The sequence below is a fragment of the Lithobates pipiens genome, unplaced genomic scaffold (genome assembly GCF_037356315.1).
Source record: "Lithobates pipiens isolate NorthernLeopardFrog02 unplaced genomic scaffold, aLitPip1_a1.2 Scaffold_23, whole genome shotgun sequence".
NCBI lineage: Eukaryota > Metazoa > Chordata > Amphibia > Anura > Ranidae > Lithobates > Lithobates pipiens.
In genome coordinates, this window is record NW_027507785.1 from 267172838 (window position 1) to 267195208 (window position 22371).

General features: G+C 43.9%; 1 protein-coding gene across 4 annotated transcripts in view; it reads right to left on the bottom strand.

Moving 5' to 3' along the window:
* The window catches only part of RASAL2 (RAS protein activator like 2), a 468530-nt gene extending 449767 nt beyond the window's left edge, over positions 1–18763 (bottom strand). For 2 of the 4 annotated variants that reach the window (XM_077453167.1, XM_077453166.1), the window contains exon 1: positions 18373–18763. In XM_077453167.1, coding sequence (XP_077309293.1) covers positions 18373–18559 — 187 coding nt within the window. In that variant the 5' untranslated portion in view covers positions 18560–18763. The remainder of the gene's footprint in view (positions 1–18372) is intronic. The other 2 variants (XM_077453165.1, XM_077453164.1) reach the window with 1 other exon arrangement.
* Between the last annotated feature and the right edge of the window lie 3608 nt (positions 18764–22371).

Sequence of the window (22371 nt, forward strand, 5' to 3'; positions counted from 1 at the left end):
AGGAGAAGGTATGCTGCCTATGACCCCAAGAACATAAAAAGGTGGAAACATTATGCTTTGGGGGTGTTTTTCTGCTAAGGGGACAGGACAACTTCAACATCAAAAAGGGACGCTGGACGGGGTCATGTACTGTGAAATCTTGGGCGAGACCCTCCTTCCCCCAGCCAATGCATTGAAAATGGGCCGTGGATGGGAATTCCAGCATGACAATGACCCAAAACACACAGCCAAGGCAACAAAGAAGTGGCTCAAGAAGAAGCGCATTAAGGTCCAGACCTTAATCCCAGAGAAAATAGGTGCAGGGAGCTGAAGGTTCGAGTTATCAAACATCAGCCTCAAAACCTTAATGACTTGGAGAGGATCTGCAAAGTGGGACAAAACCCCTCCTGAGATGTGTGCAAACCTGGTGGCCAACCACAAGAAATGTCTGACCTCTGATTGAGAACAAGGGTTTTGCCGCCAAGTACCAAGTAATGTTCTGCGAAGGGGTCAAATACTTATTTCACTCATTAAAAAAGCAAATAAATTAGTAACTTTTTTTAAATGCATTTTTTGTATATTTTTTGTTGTTATTCCTAACTCTCACTGTTAAAATAAACCTACTATTAAAAAATTATAGACTGATCATTTCTTTGTCAGTGGGCAAACGTACACAAAATCAGCAGGGATCAAATACTTTTGTCCCTCACTGCACAACTTCTAAAAAGAAACCGGCCATGAAGGAAGAATCCATTGCTGTGCTCCCCCCCCCCCCCCCCCCTGAAAACCTTGATTGCCCTGCTGTCAACTTGCTTATGTCCACATCCTTGCCAAATCTTGCAGGCAGTTGTGAACTAACAAGACAACTTTTTTATACATTGCTCTGAGGTCAGCGTGGAAGAGCCGGTTATCCTTCAGCTGGGTGCTAAGAATCATTATCAGATCTGAATGAATGCCTCGCTCAAATCCAGCTGGCAGAGAGAGAGGCAGTCAACTGTCTTTGAACTTTGGGGCTTCCAGCTGATGAGCTGTGATCATGGCACAATCTGGGCACTGTTTATTGAGGAGGCTTTACAGAAAAACCATTAGGCGTGGGCCTGGATCCAAATCTATATGCAGCAATTTCCAAAGGAAAACGGCGCATGTATCCCGACTATCTGTACAGGCAATCTACTGTACATCTTTCTGTAATTACAGCATTACTATCCTTTCCAAAGTGTCGTCAACAGCTGGTAGAAATTGCTAGATGAATGCCCGTCATAACACCTGCTTTACTCCTACTGGTTAACCTGGAATAACCCATGCTGGTACTTTGCAATCCAGAAGTTGTGCAACACTGGTATACTTTGAACGATCTTTTGTTATGACAACACTCTAAATAACTACCCAAATAAAAAAAAAAGAAGTAGCAAGACAAAAATCCAGATCAATTAATTTTTATGCTGACAAATGTATTGGAAAAGCAGGTAATCAAACTCTGATAGTGTATACAGGGAATTAGTCCTTGTTATATTTACCTGACTCTTAGGCTACTATCAAACTTGGACGGGGGTGCGTTATGCCGGCCATACACGATGCGAATTCCGAACGACCCGTCGAACGATAAACGAAAGCGGCACTCACAACAACATGCGAATGTGCCATCAATTAAGTACGAAAATCGTACGTTAAAACACTATGTTTTAACGGGTTTTATATTCCGTGTTGCGTTCGACCATTCGTTCGTTGTTTTATACTTTCCAGAGATCGTGCGCAGTTCATTTTCTTATGTCAAATCGTCCAACTCTGCCATTAACGATACGATTTTTGGACGATTTTTGAAAAAAAAAAACAACATGTTGGATTTGTCAATTTGCCCTGTCGTACGAAAATCGCATGTCGCGCATACCACACTAACGATACGAAAATCGGTCGATTTTACTTTCGCTCGGATTTTCGTTCGGAATTCGCATCGTGTATGGCCGGCATTAGCGGTAAAGCGCCACTAGTTTTAGTGGCGATTTACTGACATTTTTAGCAGAGTTTCTTTTTGGGGGGGTGCGGGTACCCTGTCAGGCACCTAGCTCCTACTTCCTCCCCTGGCGCTGGAAGGAAGATCACCTCTCCCCCTCCCTGCAATCTTCTGGGACACGTCCCAGGTCCCAGAAGATTGCCTGGCCATTCACAGCGCGCAGGGTAGCTTGTGCCTGCACAGTGCACACCTGGGTGTGAAGCCACAGCTGGGCGTCCACAGTTAGAGTGCCGGTGCAGTGAAGAGGAGGAGTGAGGCTTCCTGCACCTGCATTGCTGGACCGTGGGACAGGCGAGCGTCTGATTATTAAAAGTCAGCAGCTATACTTTTTGTAGCGGACTACTTTTAAATGGGTGGAACTACACTTTAAGATAAAAAAAAAAACCTTGTGTGTAGCAGCCTCCCAGCACTCACTAATACATACCTGAGCTCCATCTCTCTCCAACGATGTCCACGAATGTCTAAGCCACCCGGGACACTAATGAGAAACAGCATCAGCACCACTGGCTCCCGTGGCTGTCTATCAAAGCCAGCCAGCCAGCCAGCCAGCCAATCAGGGAAGAGAGGTTCGGGATCCGTGTCCGAATGGATACACAGAGCCGTGACTTGGCTCCAGTGCCCCCATAGAAAGGGCTTCTGCTGCAACCACGTCCCCATCAGTGTTGTCAGCCCTACTCAGTTTCAGCTCTGTGGATCAGATGGCAAAAATAAAAGCAAAAAGAAAAAACAAATGGAATTTGGATTGGTAAGCTGCAATATAATTACATTTTGCCCCCCAGCCCCCCCCCCCCCGGGCCAAAATGATAGTTTTCCCAATCTAAAGCCCCATACATACTATTAGATTTTCTGCAGATTTTGGTCTTCAGATTTACCAAAACCATGTAGCGCAAGGGCCTGCCTGATTGCATACAAATTGAAACTCCTAAGGTTTGACCTCATATATATGGTTGTGGTAAATCTGAAGACAAAAATCTGCAGAAAATCTAATAGTGTGTATGGGGTCAAATGTGTATAGGGTACCCACATTCAACACAAGAATGAACTACACCTCTATGTGACTGGTTGCTACAAAGAAAAGCAAGTCTTCATTCAGTTAAATCTGACAAATAACGTATGCACTTGGGTGACCATTTTTTCTTTTTTTAGTAGGTGTTTATGCAGAATCCACGTCATGGACAAGCTGACCACATTTGATTATGTTTTACATGCTGCACTCTAACCGCTTACTTCATTGTGCAAACACCTTCTCTATCCCTCAGACACATCGTCACAAGTCTGGCTCCAACAAAATCATTAACCTGCTCTGTGCCATAGTCACCAGATCAACAATACTGTACATTGCTGACCTTTGTCATTTCCATTGTTCTCGGAGTGTGGTAAAGACCAAATGCAGGTTTCATTTATTTCCCTTCTAAGGGTGCTTGACCGTTTAATACCTAGGATGCAATGAGCAGTATCATTCTACAAAAGGAGCAGTGATGATATGCAAGATATAAAACAACCCTAACCAGACATGAGGCATCGGTATTCTGACAAAGAATGGCGTGATTTGTGTATTTCTTCAAGATTTGTGCAGTACCCTAGTGTGCTGGCACCCTGTGCTACTGTGAAGGAGCTTCCTGTAATAAAAGACTAGTCGATGCTCCTCTCTCTGCATGGGCAGGATGACAGGTCTTGTCATCCTACGGGACTGGACTTGTAACTGCCCCCCCCGCTCATAGCATGTAGAGAAGACTGGTCTTGTAACTGCCCCCCCCTACTGTTCACAGCCTGTAGAGGGGACTGGTCTTGTAACCGCCCCCCCCCCCCTACTGTTCACAGCCTGTAGAGGGGACTGGTCTTGTAACCGCCCCCCCCCTACTGTTCACAGCCTGTAGAGGGGACTGGTCTTGTAACCCCCCCCCCCCACTGCTCACAGCCTGTAGAGGGGACTGGTCTTGTAACCGCCCCCCCCCCCCCTACTGTTCACAGCCTGTAGAGGGGACTGGTCTTGTACCCCCCCCCCCCCCCCCACTGCTCACAGCCTGTAGAGGGGACTGGTCTTGTAACCCCCCCCCCCACTGCTCACAGCCTGTAGAGGGGACTGGTCTTGTAACCGCCCCCCCCCCCTACTGTTCACAGCCTGTAGAGGGGACTGGTCTTGTAACCCCCCCCACTGCTCACAGCCTGTAGAGGGGACTGGTCTTGTAACCGCCCCCCCCCCCCTACTGTTCACAGCCTGTAGAGGGGACCTGGTCTTGTAACCGCCCCCCCCCTACTGTTCACAGCCTGTAGAGGGGACTGGTCTTGTAACCGCTACCCTGTTCCCAGCCTATAATAAAAAGTGTTTTTTTAACCGCCTCCTCCTCCCCCAGACAGCCTGTAGTGGGTGGAGCTTCTGGGTTCCTCCCACAGGACTGAGAACCACAGTGATGATGTCACTGTTTTTTTTTGTCCGGAGTTTAGCTTTAACTAAATCTAGATCACTGCAGATGATTTCTGAGAGGCTGATAAGGGTTACAGCCCTAAAGGACCACTGCTCTTTGAGCTGCTAAAGAGTGTAATCTACAGAGGGTTTATTTTTTTCTAATTTATTAGAAACAGTTTGAATGGGGAGTTCTGACATTTCTATAACACGAGTGGTTTGGGTTAATGGAATGATTGGTACACAATTCAGAACGTCTACAGAATTCCCATGTCTGGTGAGCACGTTAAGAGACCACACATACATATTGACAATTGCAGCAAGACCAGTATGGCACACCCTGTTCAGGTTTGCCTATTATAAAAAGACAATAGGTGAGCATAAAGTTTACCCAGGAGGATATATTTACAATGAACTCACATGAGCAAAGAAGCAGTCCAGATCAGAGTTCAACATCAATGTAACATCTGATATTCTCTAGTGTAAGAAAGCCATATACAATATTTGCACAGCCAAATTAAACAAAATATTGATAATGCTGGGCTTAGAGAGCTGACAGCACAGATAAGGATATCTTGCAGTCCTCCACTAGCAAGCAACACAACATTTGCTGAAATAATTCTAAAGGCAGGTAAGAAAAGGCAAACAGCTACGATGTCCAAATCACATACATATATACAAATATATATAACGTGTGTATATATGTATCTATGAATATCATTGCCTCTGCTTTATTGCTAACAAACACAGAAATGACAATACATTTGAGTCACTGTCCAAATCTCCACAATATGATACCTTGCTTTTGAACCAGTGTCTTTCTAGCTAAACATATCTTTATGTTGTACTAGAAACAAACTAAGCAGTAAAAGGAGGAGAGAAAGGGGCAGATGAGCAGATTTGCTGATCCTCAGGGGCGATACTCAATGCAAAGACTTGTGTATTGTACACACAATGAATCCATGACTTTCCTACAACCAACATTCACAAGAGATCTTCTAGTAGTCTGACTGATCCCAATATTAGTCGCATTAAAAACTACATAATGAAAGAGTGACAAGTGATGTTTGGACCGGTTGTATTTGTAGAATGATACACCGGACAGAAGGACAAACAGATTCAGGAAACCAGCCCTCCAAAACTAGCAACCAGTAGTCATGTTTCACATAGAAAACCTGTGATCTGTGGGGTAATACACTTGATCCTAAACCCTTTGCAAACACCAGTTAAGGCTGCCCTCACTACTGGTCAGTTAGATTGCCTGATAGTGGAGAGCAGGGGGGGGGGGGGGGGGGGCTAAAGTGCTACCCTCTTAAATAAAGTCAGAATTGGAGAAAGGACATGTCCTGAGTTCGGGGATTCCTGAAGCAAATATAAAAATATAGGAGGAAAGTCCAGGCACCAACACTGTATCCTAGTAGTAAAATTACTATCCTGCAGATCAGAACATGTACATTGAAGAGAAGGGGGGAAGGAAGGAAGGAAGGAAGGAAGGAAGGAAGGAAGGAACCGAAAGGATACAGATTATACATATCTATCTATCCATCTATAGCCATGTACTGATAGGATCCCCTGGAGTCCTTGCACTTAGCACACAGGTGGTGCTAAACGTGGAGGCTGGGAACACCCTCACTGTCCAGCTATCTAATTGGGGGGGTCTCTCTACTGTCCACTGAGAAGACCCATTGGACAGTGGTAGGATGGGGTGGGAGTCATGCCCAAGTTGCAATGTTGGACTCTAGTCAAGGATTCTGTGGATTAATGGAGGTCTGTTATGCAGAATCCTGAGGCCCACAGAAAGAAAATACCTAAAGCGGAGGTCCACCCTAAAGTGGACCTTCCACTCATTGGAATCCTCCCACCTCCGGCGCCACAATTGGCACCTTTCAGGGGGGAGGGGGGTGCAGGTACCTGTACAGTACAGGTATCTGCACCCACTTCCGGGATAGCTCTCTACGGAAAGGGGCGTAGATTACGCCCCTTTCTGAAAGTCCCCCGCTGCCTGATGGGAAACACACGGATCCCAGAGGCAGCGGGTCCATCCTTATTGCGCAGCGCGACTCGAGCATGCGCAGTAGGGAACAGGGAAATGGAAATGAAGCCGAAAGGCTCCACTTCCTGATTCCCATACCCAAGATGGCGGCGGCAGCACCCGAGAGATCGGCTTCGGGTGCCGACATCGCGGGCGCACTGGGCGGGTAAGTGTCCTTATTTTAAAAGTCAGCAGCTGCAGTATTTGTAGCTGCTGGCTTTAAAAAAAAAAAAAAAAAAAAACGGCGGAACTCCCGGCGGACTCCCGCTTTAAGAGCTCAGCAGACACAAGGGTTGATTTACTAAAACTGGAGTGGGAAAAATCTGGAGCATATATATCTCTCTATATATCTGCTGAGTACACGTCTGACAACGACTGTCGGCTGTGAAATGAATGTGGAGCGACATCACCCATAGACTTACTATGGGGCTTCTGTTGTCACATGTGTCCTCAGCCGCGGTTGACAGCTCAGCGTGGGATCAGAGCTTCTGCCACTGAAGATTGGGACGGATTGCCAGCAGAAAAGGTAAGTATACAGATTTTTCCTTTACATGGCAAGAGAGGTTAGTGTCTATAGATGCAGGGATTTTACATGGACTGCCACTTTAAGCTTTAAAAAAATAAATAAATAAATAAACCTGGAAGCCGATTGGTCTCTAAGACGAGTAGCACCAGATTTTGCACTCTCCAGTTTTAGTAAATCAACCCCAATGCATACTGGCTGCAGTTAGGCATATCAGTTATTTGAGAAAATAGACTCAAGTACGTTTAGGGTTTTTACAGATCAATTTAGTGACACACTAATACTTGTTGCTATGGAAACTAAAAAATATCCCTTCCCCATAGGCATTACTATTACCTGGCACTTGGTTTGCTGTTGGTTGTTCACTATGCCTGGCTGATGGGAGTCCCATGTCTCCCAGGAGCCAGGCATAGCGGATAACGATTAATAACAAAAGTTCCGCCATACAGTCCCACTTGTCACATTTGGATGTAGTTCACCTGTGCAGTGCATCGTTTGGGGCCTTATAGGAGAATGAACTGTACAGTATACATGGTACAGGGACTGTACATACTGTGGTGAAAACTGAACGTCAAAGAAAAAAAATAAAAAAACACACACACACACACACACACACACACACACACACCCTGTGCTAATTTCATTTTTCTAACACGTGCCCCAAAGCAACTACTACATAGTTCAGTCACACATACCATACAAAAAAAAAAAAAAAAAAAAAAAATCAGAGAACATAGTTTGTCTATTAGCACAAGATTTAATTTCTCAAATTATTCATTTACATGCATTTTGGACCAGTACTGCCACATGCAAACACATAAGATGATTGCTAGGAATATTCTTCAGATAGAACTCAAAATTCAAACACTGCATAAGCTGATGTCAGAAGTAAGGCTCAAATGCCCACGTGGACATTAATCTTAAAAAGACACCAGCAGTTGCTAAAGTGTAGATACATTAAATACTGTTGTAGGGTATACATACAATTCAGACTTGGCACACAAAAGGATTTAAAAGAAGTGCTTGGCATAGTCTCAAAACATATGCCCAATAATCCCCAAACCCTGGCCTAAAAAAAAAAAAAAATCTTAGTTTTCCAGAATACCACCTGCAGCATACAGGCACCAGGTACCCATGCAATCACATTGTCAATCATTGCACCCCTTTACACTCTTTACCTACTACCATTCCACTGAGTATATTCAGCTGCTCCAATCCCACCATATATAGCCAACTGAAATTACCGACTATAGTATTCATTCCCAGAAAATTTTAATTCAAGAATTTGTTTTGCCCTATATTATCAAGGCATCTGTATTTAATTTTATTTTCACTAAGCAATTGCCAAAAAGGGAAGGATATCTAAGCTCATGACACAATGACTGGTTTCAATTAATATTGCCAAAGAACGTTCTATAGAAATTGAGGCTGCGGTACTGATTCAGCATTATCACAAAGGAAATCTACAGTGAGAACACATACAAAGCTGAAGGGAGGATTTGATTTAAATCAGAATTTTTAAAGAGTAACTCATCTCTGTCCCGCAGTGGCTCTTCCTCTGACCCGCTGTTGACTCATTGACAGTTCTATTCACTATAATGGGACAGCTGGTTATCAACAAGGTGAGGGACATGGTGGCAGCAGGTGAGTGGATGCCCGCTAACAGGCGCTGCCATGATGGATCTGACAGGTGCTCTCTAAATGTAAGGACTCATTCTTGCTGGTAGTTAGAATCTTTAATATTTGCAAACAAAATGAAGGTTTCCTATTTAGAATAAGCGGTCAGGTTAGTGAAACAGCGATATCAGAGCGGATTCAATCATACAGTTTGTAGTGTACATAGCTTTGCAAAACAATGGGATAAAGGAATATTCCTGAACTTTGTTTTATCTCATGGTTACTGTGAAATTGTCTGAATGCATCAATGCAGTGCATGTTATCTCAGCTTGCATATATATATATATAATCAGGATTTTAAAAAAAAAATCATTGATTTTTATCCAACCTGCACAGCTGACTATGATCTTGTAACGTGTATTAAATAGGTGATTTTTACATAGACAGCCTAAGCCACAGATAGTGGCTCGCAACATTTACTGCACCAAGACCAAATTTCTATTCAAGCAAGGTCTGAAGTTTAGCAAGCCAATCTATAGAAACCAGAGAGAAGAAAAGTGCTTATATTACTCAAAAGAAGAGTTTTCCATTCCTAAACTACATTGGCAAAAGTAACAGCTGGAATCTGATTGGGTGTTTTGGGCTACCCAGCCAACCATCCTTTCCTCCATTTTTTATCATTTGGCTCCATAACTATTGAAACTGAAATCATACAGTAGCTGTGTATTACCATAGGACCACACAAACAAAATAACCAAACATGCACAAACCTATTCCATGTTGCAATTATAACAAAATTAAAGCGCAATCTAGAACACATCTATCTAGATCAGTGGTGTCCAAGCTTTACCTTCCTGGGCCACATTGGAAGAAGAGGAATGGTCTTGGGCCACACATACAATACACCAACAATAAGGATAGCAGATTAACAAAAAAAAAAAAAAAAAAAAGTTGTTTTTCTGATATAGATAATGCAGCCATCTGAGTAACAAAACTTTATTTTTTAGTAATATTATTAGAAAAAAGGGGAAATATAAAACAAGTGCAATGTTTGACACTGTTCGATAAACTAACGCATCAATATCTGGTTGGATGGAGTAGCAATGCTCAACGATGTCTCAAGGTGCTCAGATATTTAGTTTTTTTGTTTTTCATGTGCTTCATCTTTGAAAATCGTTGCTCACAAAATATACTAGTAGGTATTTCTGAAAACGGATGACATGAATAAGGCAAAAATTGCATTGTGTTTCATCGCTGCAATTTTATTTATGAACTATGTCTTTTTGAAAGTGATACATTAGTACATCAGTGTATCTCTTCCAGTCTAGGATACGCTTTGCAGAACCAGCCTAGGAAGACATGGGTTGCAATTTGTGCTCATTTACGATGCAAGGTGTTATAACATGCACTCAAATGGGCATACATCAGCAATGCAAAATGTATTGCAGTGCACTGCGTTTGAAAAAATTGTTGTTATTTCTAATTTTGCATGATGAGGTGCATTAAAAAGGCAATTTGAGGGCACATTAGCATTATTGCACCGTGCAGCACTTTTTTTTTTTTTATGAATGTCATTCAGCCCATCTTGTTGATGGGTGTGTGCCTCAAAAATGCTACCTGAATTTTTTTGGGGGGGCATTTGACAGCTCTTTTAAATGAATTGGCTCCCTCAATACTGCAGCCAATGCAGTGCAGTCGTGTGAATAGGCCCTTATGAATCAATTAGCTGCCCCAACGCACATAAACTCTTCCATTTAAGCATACATTGTGGTGTGAAAAGGCCCTTAGGATATGTTTGGTAAAGTGTCTGTTTTGCATACTAAACTAAAAACTCGTTAATTTTGTGTAAAATGATTGTTTCCTCTTTTGTATTAAAGCGGAGTTCCAGGCTTTTTTTTTTTTTATTATTATTAAAAGTCAGCAGGTACAAAAAGCTGCTGACTTTTAATAAGCAGACACTTACCTGTTCCACAGTTCAGCGATGGGGCGCATGGAGCCCTGCTCCTCTCCTCGACACATCATTGGAAGTGTGAGCACCCGGCCATGACAGCTTGCGGCTTCACAGCCAGTTGCGCACTATGCTGCGTTCCCCCAGTGGACATCACGTGTCCCAGATTACCAAGAGGTGGAATCGCCTAGGCGGCCCACCGGCAGGAGGAGGAAGTGGGACAGGAAGTCCCTCTCAAGTAGTCGCCCCCCCCCCCCCCCCCCCAATTGCTGTTGTAATGCATATCGCCCAATTAAAAATAAATAAATAAAAATGTTTAGGCCAATCTGTATTTCTTCTACATGTTTTTATATTTTTTATTATTACCAAAAGTAACAATAAGCGTATATGGACTTAGTAAAAAAAAAAAAAAAAAAAGCACACACACATATATATATGTACATACATAAAAAATGTATGCACCTCATCATGCAAAAAAAATAAAAGGAATCAGTCCTGCACTATTTTTTCCAAACACAGTGCACTGCAATACACAGAGCAGTTGCATTGCTGATGTATGCCCGTTCTAGGGCATGTTATAACACCTTGCAGCGTAAATGAGCCCATATTACAACCCATGTCTTCCTAGGCTAGTTCTGCAAAGCGTATCCTAGAGTGGAAGAGATACACGGATGTACTTATCACTTTCAAAAAGACATAGTTCATAAATAAAATTGCAACGATGAAATGGAATGCTATTTGGAAAGTGGTTCAATAGCAATAAAATATAAATGATTGTGATTTTACTAACCATATACTGTAGAGCTTATAAATAAAACCAAGACAGCACAGTAATAAATGGCATCCTATTTCAGCAAACAGTTCAACACAATATTTCCTGGTCTCATTCCTCCAGGATTAAAATTTAGAGACTGTGAAAGGATGGTCAGCATGACTATGATTGCAGGTTTATCCTGAATGAAACAATCAATTTGATCCAACAACTAAGCTGCCCAGTCCCAGTATGCTCTCCCTGAGGATCAGGCTACAAGCATTGAATCATTCCAAATTAGTGGAGGCCAGAGGAAGATACTTCACTTTACACAACAACCAAAAAAATAAAAAAAAGTTTCCACTCCTAATATGTTAGGCACACCTGAGAACTGGAATCACCAGTAATCCTATTCCAGAATTGTAGCAGAACAGAGGACGCGTTTGCAATGACATTATTCCTTAATTTCACCCAAAATGTGGTGCGATTTTGTCGTGATTGTCAAGCGATAAAACACTAAAATCGCAATGCCACACACCTGGCTTCAAATGAGCAGGAAGCACATGAGCTTCTTTGTCACGTTCAAAAACCACATACAGCAAAAAAATAAAAATGTTATAATATATATATATATACACAATATGCATACAACAAAAAAAAAAAAAAAAAAAAGGCAGTGCAGCAGGTGTCGCTGCAGTACACCTTAGGTGTGAATGGAGCCTTACTGGCACTAATCAGAGGGCATGGGTATTCAATGGCAGCAGCAAGCCTTCTATGAGGAGTTGAAATGATGACAAAGCCACACGTTACTCAAGGAATCAATTGTTTTCTATGTGCCCTCTTCACACCATACAGGTGAATTGTGCAGTGAACATTTTATGACACTTCAATAAAATTATCAAAACAAGTAAATAGCGCAATGCATTGTAACAACAGCCCCTACAGAACGCACATCAGCCCACATACATGATAGCTGGTGTAAACAAGCCCTTAAAAGTCCTACAATACATAAATATCAGGGACACTTGGCATACATTGTATTGGTACAGAATGAAGCCAGCAGAACTGACACCTTAAAAGATTCCAGGGACATATTGCTGGCCATAGTGATACTCCTAAGACACTCACATTATGACCGCCAGTCTGAATTCCAGGAACGCTCACAGCTCTGGAAGATGTGCCTCTTTAAATATTTCAGATTTTATGGACCACGTAGAGCATAAATATTCATCTGATCCACATCCCATCATGCATTAGAATACTCTAGAGCAGTGATGGCAAACCTTGGCACCCCAGATGTTTTGGAACTACATTTCCCATGATACTCATGCACTCTGCAGTGAAGCTGAGCATCATGGGAAATGTAGTTCCATAACATCTGGGGTGCCAAGGTTCCCCATCACTGCTCTAGAACGTGGTTGTGGCTTCTTGCACCCTTTGGGGAGTTTTGACCCCATAGACATGCTTGGGATTATTTACTAAAACTGGAGAGTGCAAAAAAAAAAAAGAAAAAAAAAAAAAAAATCAGACTCAGGCTCCTCGCTAGCGGGCCGACAAGCACAGCTAAAACAGAGCAAACGGTCGGGGAATACCAGTGTGAAAGTACCTAAAAGATGAATAATACCTAATGTAGCACTGACCCCCCCCCCCCCCCCCCCCCCGAAGGAGCTCCTGGTTTTATTTGGGCTTACCTTCTTGTTTGTTTCTCTGTCTAGGGGTTCCCGTGGTAGATGGCCCAAAGAATGTGGAAACTGACAATGAATCTTCTTTTGGGTTATTTATTTAGAACAGAAACAGAGTCTTTCAATAAAGGGTAGAGGGTTAGGAGTGAGTTCAGGTACTTAGACTGCAAAAATAACGGAAGTCCTTAGAGAAAATCCAGAGAATAGAGACCATTTCACAACTGGATTTACCAGCCCCCGAATAGACCTCCTCTCACTAGGCCCAGCAACCAGTAGGGTGCTTGACAAAGTCTCTGCCACAGACTTGTGATGTACACTTGAGCGTCACTGAGGGACGTAGATCAATTTAAAGAGCCAACATACGGTGCCAGGTTCTCTCAGCCGATCCGGCGATATCGTATGTGTGTTGATCCAGGTTGCGTCCTTCAACTAAGCCTCCAGGCTACTTCAGGGAAACTAGCTTTGCACATGGCCTGCTCCTAAAGAGTCCTCCCCTTTGGTTCTTCAGTTGCTGGGCCTCCCCCTTCAGATGAGACGGCACCGGACCACCCTTGGATCAATAGGCCCCGAAATCCAGTCAGGCCTGTCCCTGCAGTTGAGTCACCTCGGGCCAGCTGGCCCCCCCTAGACTCAGGATGCATGGTTCCGCACCCCAGGCCAGAAGGGCCATGGGGCTGGGTCAGGAGGACCACCAGAACCGAACAGACAGAAAATAAAAAGCGCCCAACCACGTGGTGTTGGTACCTTAAATACCACCTCCCAGAATGCACAGCAGGAAACCACTCCCACTGGGCTGGTTCCAAGATAATATTGGCATTCAATGAACCCAGCTAGACTGCGTTTCTACTCTTGCCAGCAGTGACAGGGACACCTGCGGTCAAGGAGAACCCAGTGCAACCCAGCTGGACTGGTAGTGAAACCAGAAATTTCGAGAAATAGTCCTGAAACCCAACTGTGTTTTCAGGCAATTTAACTTTCCAAAAAACCATAGCACCCGCTCGTCAGGAGCCAGCGCTACACTAATAATAACAATAATATTATTATTATTATTATTATTATTATAGGTGTATGCCATTTATATACCTTATGAAGCCTGACTGGAATACTCCCAGGACGTTGCTAAATACTTCCATCCAGGACATTGCCAAGGACTCCCAGGACGTTGCTAAGTGAGGCCCAGTCATCATCGCTCACCTCCTCCATTACAGGAGTGAGCTCTTTCTCCGATTCAAACCCCCTTCACATACCCATAAACGCCTTTTTATTTATTTATTTTATTTTTTTTTTTTTTAATAGCACAAAAAATAAAAAGCACAGAGATGATCAAATACCACCAAAAGAAATCTCGATTTGTGGGAAAAAAAGGAAGTCAATTTCATTTGTGTGCACTGCGGCACAATTGTCAGTTAAAGCGATCCCAGTGCTAAACTGCAAAAAAAATGGCCTGGTCATTCAGCAGCCAAATCTTCCGGGGCTAAAGCGGTTAATATTAGGACACTTACTTGTCCAGGGATCCAGCCATGTCCTCACCCTAGCCGATGTTTCCTTGAGGCTTCACAGCTGGATCCCTACCGCGCATGCGTGAAGCATGCTGCACTCTGTGAAGGGCTCAGCAGGGGGAAAGGAGGAAGAGGGGGGACCTCGCCGCAGCCAGGTCTCTTGGAAGTGGGGACAGGCGCCTGTCAAAATCAAGTACACATTCACCCCTCCCCCAGAAAGGTGCCAAATGTGAGGGGGGGGGGGGGGGGGGGGGAGCGTAGCTTCCCCTTTTAAGCTTTGACAATAAAACCTGGAAGCTGATTGCTTTCTATTCAGAAGTGAGCCCGATTGTGCACTTTCCAGCTTTAGTAAAAAAAAAAAAAAAATAAAAAAAAACACACCTCACTGAAGCTGCATTCAACCTTCAGTTGTTTTTATATAGCAATTTGCCGTTACTTGAAAGTGGCCGACGGTGTGAATGACAAATCTCGGACTCGCATTTGAGATGTCATTCATTTGAAGGACACTTTAAGATCGTGGTGCAGGTCTGGCACAATAAATCACGCTGCAATCGAGGTAAACCGCATCGCGGGAAGCACGTCGCCCAAAAGTAGCTCCTGAACTTTTACCTGGGTGCAATGCTTCCCGCGATGGGAGTTGCTGTATTTGCAAAGTCGATTAATCGCATCTAAAGTGGTGTATGCGTCTGCATGTTATCAGTGTGTGGACATTTGCTTTTGTTATTTTATATTTTTCATTGAATAAATATTTTATTATGGAAAAGAAAAAAAAAAAAAAGAAAAAAAATAAATCTATAGAACTCTGAGTCGCAGTTCACACTATTGTGGTGCAAAAAAACCACGTACAAAACAAAACAAAAAAAAAAATTGCTTTTCGTACACTACTCAACATTTCAATCGATCAATCTGTATGTATCCGATCAGACAAGATTTTGTACTACATACTTGTTAGTAGATCTAAAGCTGACCATACACTGTACAATGTGATTTTAACAATCTTCTTTAGATTTTCCAAAACTATATAAACATAAGGAGGAGACTTCTGAACAATTTATTTGATCTGTATTTCAGACAGGACCTTGTAATACAGGGTTTTATAGATCTAATGGTGGCCATACACACTATGGTTTTTCTATCCGACTGATGTGCGATTCCATCAAAAAGATAAAAATCGGCAAACAATTGCATAGCCAAACTTCCCCTTCTAATCAATTTGGATTGGATTTGAGCAAACAGGGCAGAAAATGATCGATCTTGTTGCATTGATCGGCAGCACTGTTTGCTTCTGGGTTTAACATTACTTTACTGGCACAGCAAGCACAAGTTCTTGCTGGTTTTTCATGTTTCCCGGAATGCCAAAGGTGTGAACATCAAGATACAATCACAAGTTATTGATCGTATCTGTTTTCACTATGTGATCTCTTCATCTGTTTGGCATTCATAGGTCATTCTATGTGACTGTCGCATCTGAAATCGCACCAGTGTGACTGGAGCCTAAAGCCGGCCATAGATGGTTCAAATCTCGTCCAGTTCAGCAGAGACCGGGCGAGATGTAAACCACGTATGGGCAGGCTGATTGTACCCAAGTTGAGCGATCAACTTGGGTTACAACCAGCCTGCTGGACTTTACATGTGATTAATCGCTAACAACTGTATAGCTGCTAGCAATAATCAGTGTGTTCTCCCAGCAGGGATGGTTTTCTCCCAGTCCGAGAACACAATGGCTCCGCAGAAGGGATTTCCCCCCCCATTAACACTGACTGTGTAAAGGTGGGAAAATCGAGTGGCCTTCTGTGACTGAAGGAAAGAATAATGCTGTAATTATGGCCGGCTAAAGGCAGGCAAAGATGAAAGGCTGGTTGTATAGAAATCAACTCAGAGATTGACCTCTGCACAATCAGCCTTCCCATTAAGTGGATCAAAAATCAGTTGATTTTTTCTGGCTTCTTTTGTCATGAAACAGCATAGAGCAGGGGTCTCAAACTGGTGGCTCTCCAGCTGTTGAAAAACTACAAGTCCCATCATGCTCTGCCTGTGGGAGTCATGCTTGTAACTGTCAGGCTTGCAATGCCTCATGGGACTTGTAGTTTTGCAACAGCTGGAAGGTCGCTAGTTTAAGACCCCGACATAGAGCCTCTTCCATTGATTCCCTATAAATGACAAAAGGTGCCAAAGTAGCTCATGTACCTTTTTTTGACACTGAGCCAGTGCGAGTCGCATTCCCATGTTTGCACACAACAAAAAAGTAGACCTGCTACCCGCGTTTGGGGTGTCATTAAGAAATAACGTAGACGCAAGTACGTTGTGCATTTTTCAGGAATTTCTGCTGGTGATCCTGAAACGCTCGGAGAAGTTGTGTCTATGGCACAGGTGTCAAACACAAGGACCAGGGACCCAAATCCGGCCTTACAAATCCCACCCTCGTCTCCGCCTCTTCCCTGGTCTCAGCATTCAGCAGCTGATTCCAGCCCTCCTCTGGTCCTCCTCCAGACTGTGCAATTTCTACTTCCCAGCACTGCCTCCAGCTTCCTCCTTGAAGCAGCACAAGGTAATGGGGTGCAATGTGATGCACTAGACTTGTGATGATTGGGGGGCGCTCCTAACCAGTGCCAACATGCCCAGCTGCCCACCCCCCCCCATGTATGAACACTATGTGTCGGCAAGAGTCACCCCACAAAAAAAATATGAGGGCCAATCTGCATGCTTTACCCCCTAAGTATAATTTCCCCCTCCTCTCACTTCAACCCCCCCCCAGCAAACATTTTTGCCCCCCCCCCATCCCCCCCAGCTCAAATGCCCCCCCTCTAGACAAAATGTCACACCTCCCAACACAAATCTTTGCCCCCCCCCCACCCAAAAATATTCCCACATCTTAGCATAGATCCTCTACCCATAAAATGTCCCCTCCTTGTACACGTCTCCCCATGCCACCCCCACCCCCCACACAAATTCCCCATAATCACCACTCTTAGCGCCACCCCCCCCCCAATTTCCCCCTTTCAACACAAATCCTCTCCCTCTGAAACCATAGTGCACAGGGCAGATGCCCCTCCTCCCCCTGCTCTTATCTAATGTGTGTAGGGGGGGGGGGGGTGCTGTGGTCATCTAATCTTACAAATACAACCAAGTTGAACAAATGCTGATGAGGCCCATGATGGAGCCTGACACCCCCAGTCCACGGGGTGGAGTGCAGATCCAATTAATCATTCTGATGGCATCACCCAATCGATTGGATCATAAAACTGAAGTGTATACGGACGCCGTAAACCCAATCGCATCTGCCCGCGCATTCCCACTTACATTCCTCACTCACATCACACCCTGGGCAGCCTGGCATGAATGCCCAACAAACACCTCAAAAGTAACTCCAGAAGATTTTTTTGGCTGGAGATCAGAGGACTTGTCATTGCCCGCTGCCCACACTCAGGGTGCCATTAACGATTAAGCGATTGCAAAGCCTTTCTGAGATTGTACAATCAGATCGCACAGTGTATGCTCCCCTCACATAGGATGATTGGGGGGGGGGGGGGGATGGACACGATAAGACAGTTCATACAACCTACAAAGGAGATTGTACAATCAGATCGCACAGTGTATGATGGAGGGTGATGATTGGACAGATTACAGATCCTACAAGGAGATTTTACAATCAGATCGCATAGTGTATGATGGGGGGGGGGGGGGGCAATGATTGAACAGATCACAGATCCTACAAGGATATTGTACAATCAGATCGCACAGTGTATGATGGGGGGGGCGATGATTGGACAGATCACAGATCCTATAAGGAGATTGTACAATCAGATCACACAGTGTATGATTGGGGGTGGGGGGGGTGATTGGACAGATCACAGATCCTACAAGGATAGTGTACAATCAGATCGCACAGTGTATGATGGGACAGTTGCCATGCCCGCTGCTCTTACCGTAGACTCGGACCCAGCCTTGCTGCTGGCACACGGACTCCATGAGGATTCGGTCCAGGATTCCTCCTCCCGCTCCCCCCGGAGAGTCCATGTCCCCGGGGAGGGAGTCCCGGTCCTGGAAGCCGTGGAACAAGTCCTGTCCGCTGGATAACGACTCTCCTCCGGGGGACAGATCCATCATGAACATCTCGGGCTGGGCTCAGCACTCTGGGCTGTCACCGTGCTCCTGACATGGACCGGAGGGGGGGGGGGGGGTAATGTGGGCACACGTGACCCTCCCGGCTCAGCACGTTGCCCTGGTGACCGCTATCCCTGGCGGCGCGAGCTCCTCTCACACGAGCCGGCGGACGTGTCTCTAGTCCTCCCAGGCATCAGCGGCATCCCTGGGAGATAGACAGGAACAGCCAGCAACCCGCCTATCCGCTGGAGGGGGGGGGGTCTGCCTCGAACAATTGGGATGCTGGAGCGCCTATCTCATCGATAGGGATCAGCGTATTCATGGAAAAGAAAAAGCACCGAAGCGCCACCTAGTGGTTGTTAATTGGCATTACGCCTCCAGCAGAAGTTATAGGCTGAAGACCAAGCTTTTACATTTGTTTTGAATAGAACTGGAATGCTGTGCATTCATTTTATTGTACTGGGAACCAGTGACGACCCCCGAATCCATGCGCCCGGCCTCTAATCTAGGGCGCCGGTGTTCTGCCATATAGCTTCGCTCGTCAAGCTTCGGGCTCGGCCTCGCTGCGCTCGGCTCTTTTATATTCCTACTCTATGTCCACTTGGATAGTGGGGATAGAACCTGGACTCATGGCGCAGGCGCCATTCATCCTCGGCTATTTTAGTAATCTGTTTTGCTTTGTACTGCGCATGCGCAGTACGCAGCGGACACTATCAGATGGAGGACCTTATATGATAGGACACCAGATGCATGGACCATACCTCCCAACATTTACAGATGGGAATGAGGGAAGCCTACTAGCAAATATATGTAGTCATAGGACACACCCCCTGCCACACCCCCTTAAAGGAGAATTACCAAAAAAAAAAAAAAGGTTAATTAAATCCACAAGGACTTTTTTTTTTTTTACCACTACTACTCCTGTATATTGGCTTTTAAAATTTGCAAATGCAGCAATTTCGAAATTGGATGAAAGGCTTAGCACTGGGAATCCCTTTTTTAAATATAAAAAGTGCATTTTACATACAACTATATAGATCAGAGCAAAATTAGGAACAAATGAGGAGGGACTTTGTTGAAAATCAGGGACAGTCCCTCAAGATCAGGGACAGTTAGGAGCTATGATGGATTTCAATGTTTTTTTATTTATTTTGGAAGCATGTGATTAAAGCCTTAGGCTATAATTGGCTTCAAAAAAGGGCACTGCGCCCCGAGCCCACCCATTTGTAGTAGTGAATTAATATTCGCTATCGTTTTACTGATTCTCCTCCCAGCCAATCAGGAAGCAGGCCCTGAGACCCGATTGGGCAGGGAGTCTTACTTTTTTGTAGGTTGTATTACAGCAAAAAGTAAAAAATACTGAGTTTTTTTCAAAATTGTCACTATTTTTTTGTTTATAGCGCAAAAAATAAAAAACGCAGGGGTGATCAAATACCACCAAAAGAAATCTCTATTTGTAGGGAAAAAAGGACGTCAATTTTGTTTGGGAGCCACGTCGCACGACCGCACAATTGTCAGTTAAAGCAGTGCTGAATCGCAAAAAGTGGTCTGTTCTTAAGCCAGCAAAATGGTCCGGTCTTAAAGTGGTTAAGCTCTTGAGTATCTTCTATCCAGAATAAAGACATTAATCTAATAGGGCAGTAGTTACTTGGTTAAGACTTTGATCCATTAAATATTGGCACCAGTGCCAATTCATTAGTACCACACCATTAATTAAAGAGTCTCTAAAATTTATAAACAATGATACTAAAGCCCCATACACACTATCAGATTATCTGCTGACTTTTTCCTTCAGATTTACCAAAACCATATAATATGATGACAAACCTTAGGAGTTTCAATGTGTATGCAATCAGGTAGGCCCTTCTACTACATGGTTTTGGTAAATATGAAGGAAAAACTCAGCAGATAATCTGATAGTGTGTATGGGACTTTAGAGACTATTAATGGTGTATTATGTAGATGCAAGATTTATTATTGGTATTAGGAATTATTATTGTTACTCAATATTTATCTTCCTGTAATAGATTACCAAACGCTGCTATTAGCTATATTGCAGAAATATGTTTTCTTCTGTAAGGTCAATTGAAACTGTTACTGTAGCTAATGAAGAACATTGTTGTCATGTTTGAAAATGCTACAGAACAAGCTCCACCTTCTTCATCATTTTTAAGTGCTTTCTTTTCTACTAAGGGATGGGTAATGCCCCACTTGTTGCCATTTCCAGCAACAGATGCCGGAAGTTTTTTCACTTTTCCTTTGATTAACCCCCACAAAAGTGTGTTGCTTCTACGTTTACATGTTCTTTTATCTGTTTCAATCCCCTGCGTGGGATTTACATGCTCAGTTTGTACTACGTTATGTTGTTTTTCTCAATAAAATCTATTGTACCAGAAAATGCTACAGGACATAAATTGTAAAAAGATTGCTTTTCTATGAAGGACACGCTGCCGTGTAGTATAATATGAAAGCACACAATCTGTTGTCTTCTTCAATGGTCCTTGAACAGCCTTCATTGAGGATTCATCATGAGTTTATCAGAGTGTATTAATTCTGCAAGACTAAAATAGTAAAAGTGACTTAATTATCATAATAATATACCTCCCAACTTTTTGAGATGGGAATGAAGGACACATATTAGCAAAAGAATGTAGGCATAGGACACACCCCCTTAAAGAAGAATTATTATATATTTTTTACTACCACTATTCCTTTATACTTGTCAGGGTTAGGCTCAGCCCTTCATTCTTTGAGCTGGTCGCTCAGCTTTCGGCTAATTGCCAGCTCCTATCTCTCCACAGTGACTCACTTGTTGATGATATCCTGCTCGTCGGTCCTGCCTACTTAAAGAGGAAGTAAACCCTGATGGGTTTACTTCCTCTTTGATTCCCTGCAAAGGTAAAGCATAATGAACTACTATGCATCGCATAGTAGTCCATTTTGTGTCACTTACCTGACACAGGAGCCACTGAAGTCACCGCTGTCCCCTTCTGTACGGAGCCTCCATCTTCTCGGTGGGTCTCGCTGCTCCGGCGCTGTCATTCGACGAAGCCGCAATGACATCACTCCCATGCATGCGCACGGGAGCCGCCACTCCCAGCATATCGCCACTCCCGGCATATCACCGTTGACAGCGGAGCGCTCAGTGTGCGCCACAGTCTACGGCGCATGCGCCGTAGACAGCGGTGCCTGTGTTTTGGCAAATATCTCCTAAACCGTGTAGGTTTAGGAGATATTTCTTGGACCTACAGGTAAGCCTTAATCTAGGCTTACTTGTAGGTCAAAGTGGTTTGTAAGGGTTTACAACCACTTTAAGCTGTCTAGTCCAGATTATCTCTGACTTCGTCTTGGTCACATCTCTAGAGACGCTCTCCTGTGTTCCTGTTAAAGACTTGCTTTGGCTCACATTCCTTCTGGCTCTAGATTCTGCTTGTTGTTCTACTACGCTCATCTCTGACTCCCTGACGTTTTGGCTTGTCTGACTATCTGTTCTGATTCCTGAACTCTGGCTATGTTTTGACATTTACTCTGTTTACCTTTTTTTATTATTATTAAACAAGTGTGATTTAACTGTACTTCTGTCTCAGTCTGATTCATGGCTCACCTGGAAACTCCCACTGTGGCTGCTCCGGGACAACCTGTGTTGCAGGCCATCCCTGCTGCTGCTCCAGTCTTTGTGCAGGCACTCACCTTGAGTATTACCTCTATAAGAAGTATGTCTGGTTCCACTCTGCTTCCCTAGCGATTTGGGAGCGAACCAATCCAATGCAGAGGGTTTCTCAACCAGGTTGAGATAATTTGAGATGCTGTCCCAGGAATTT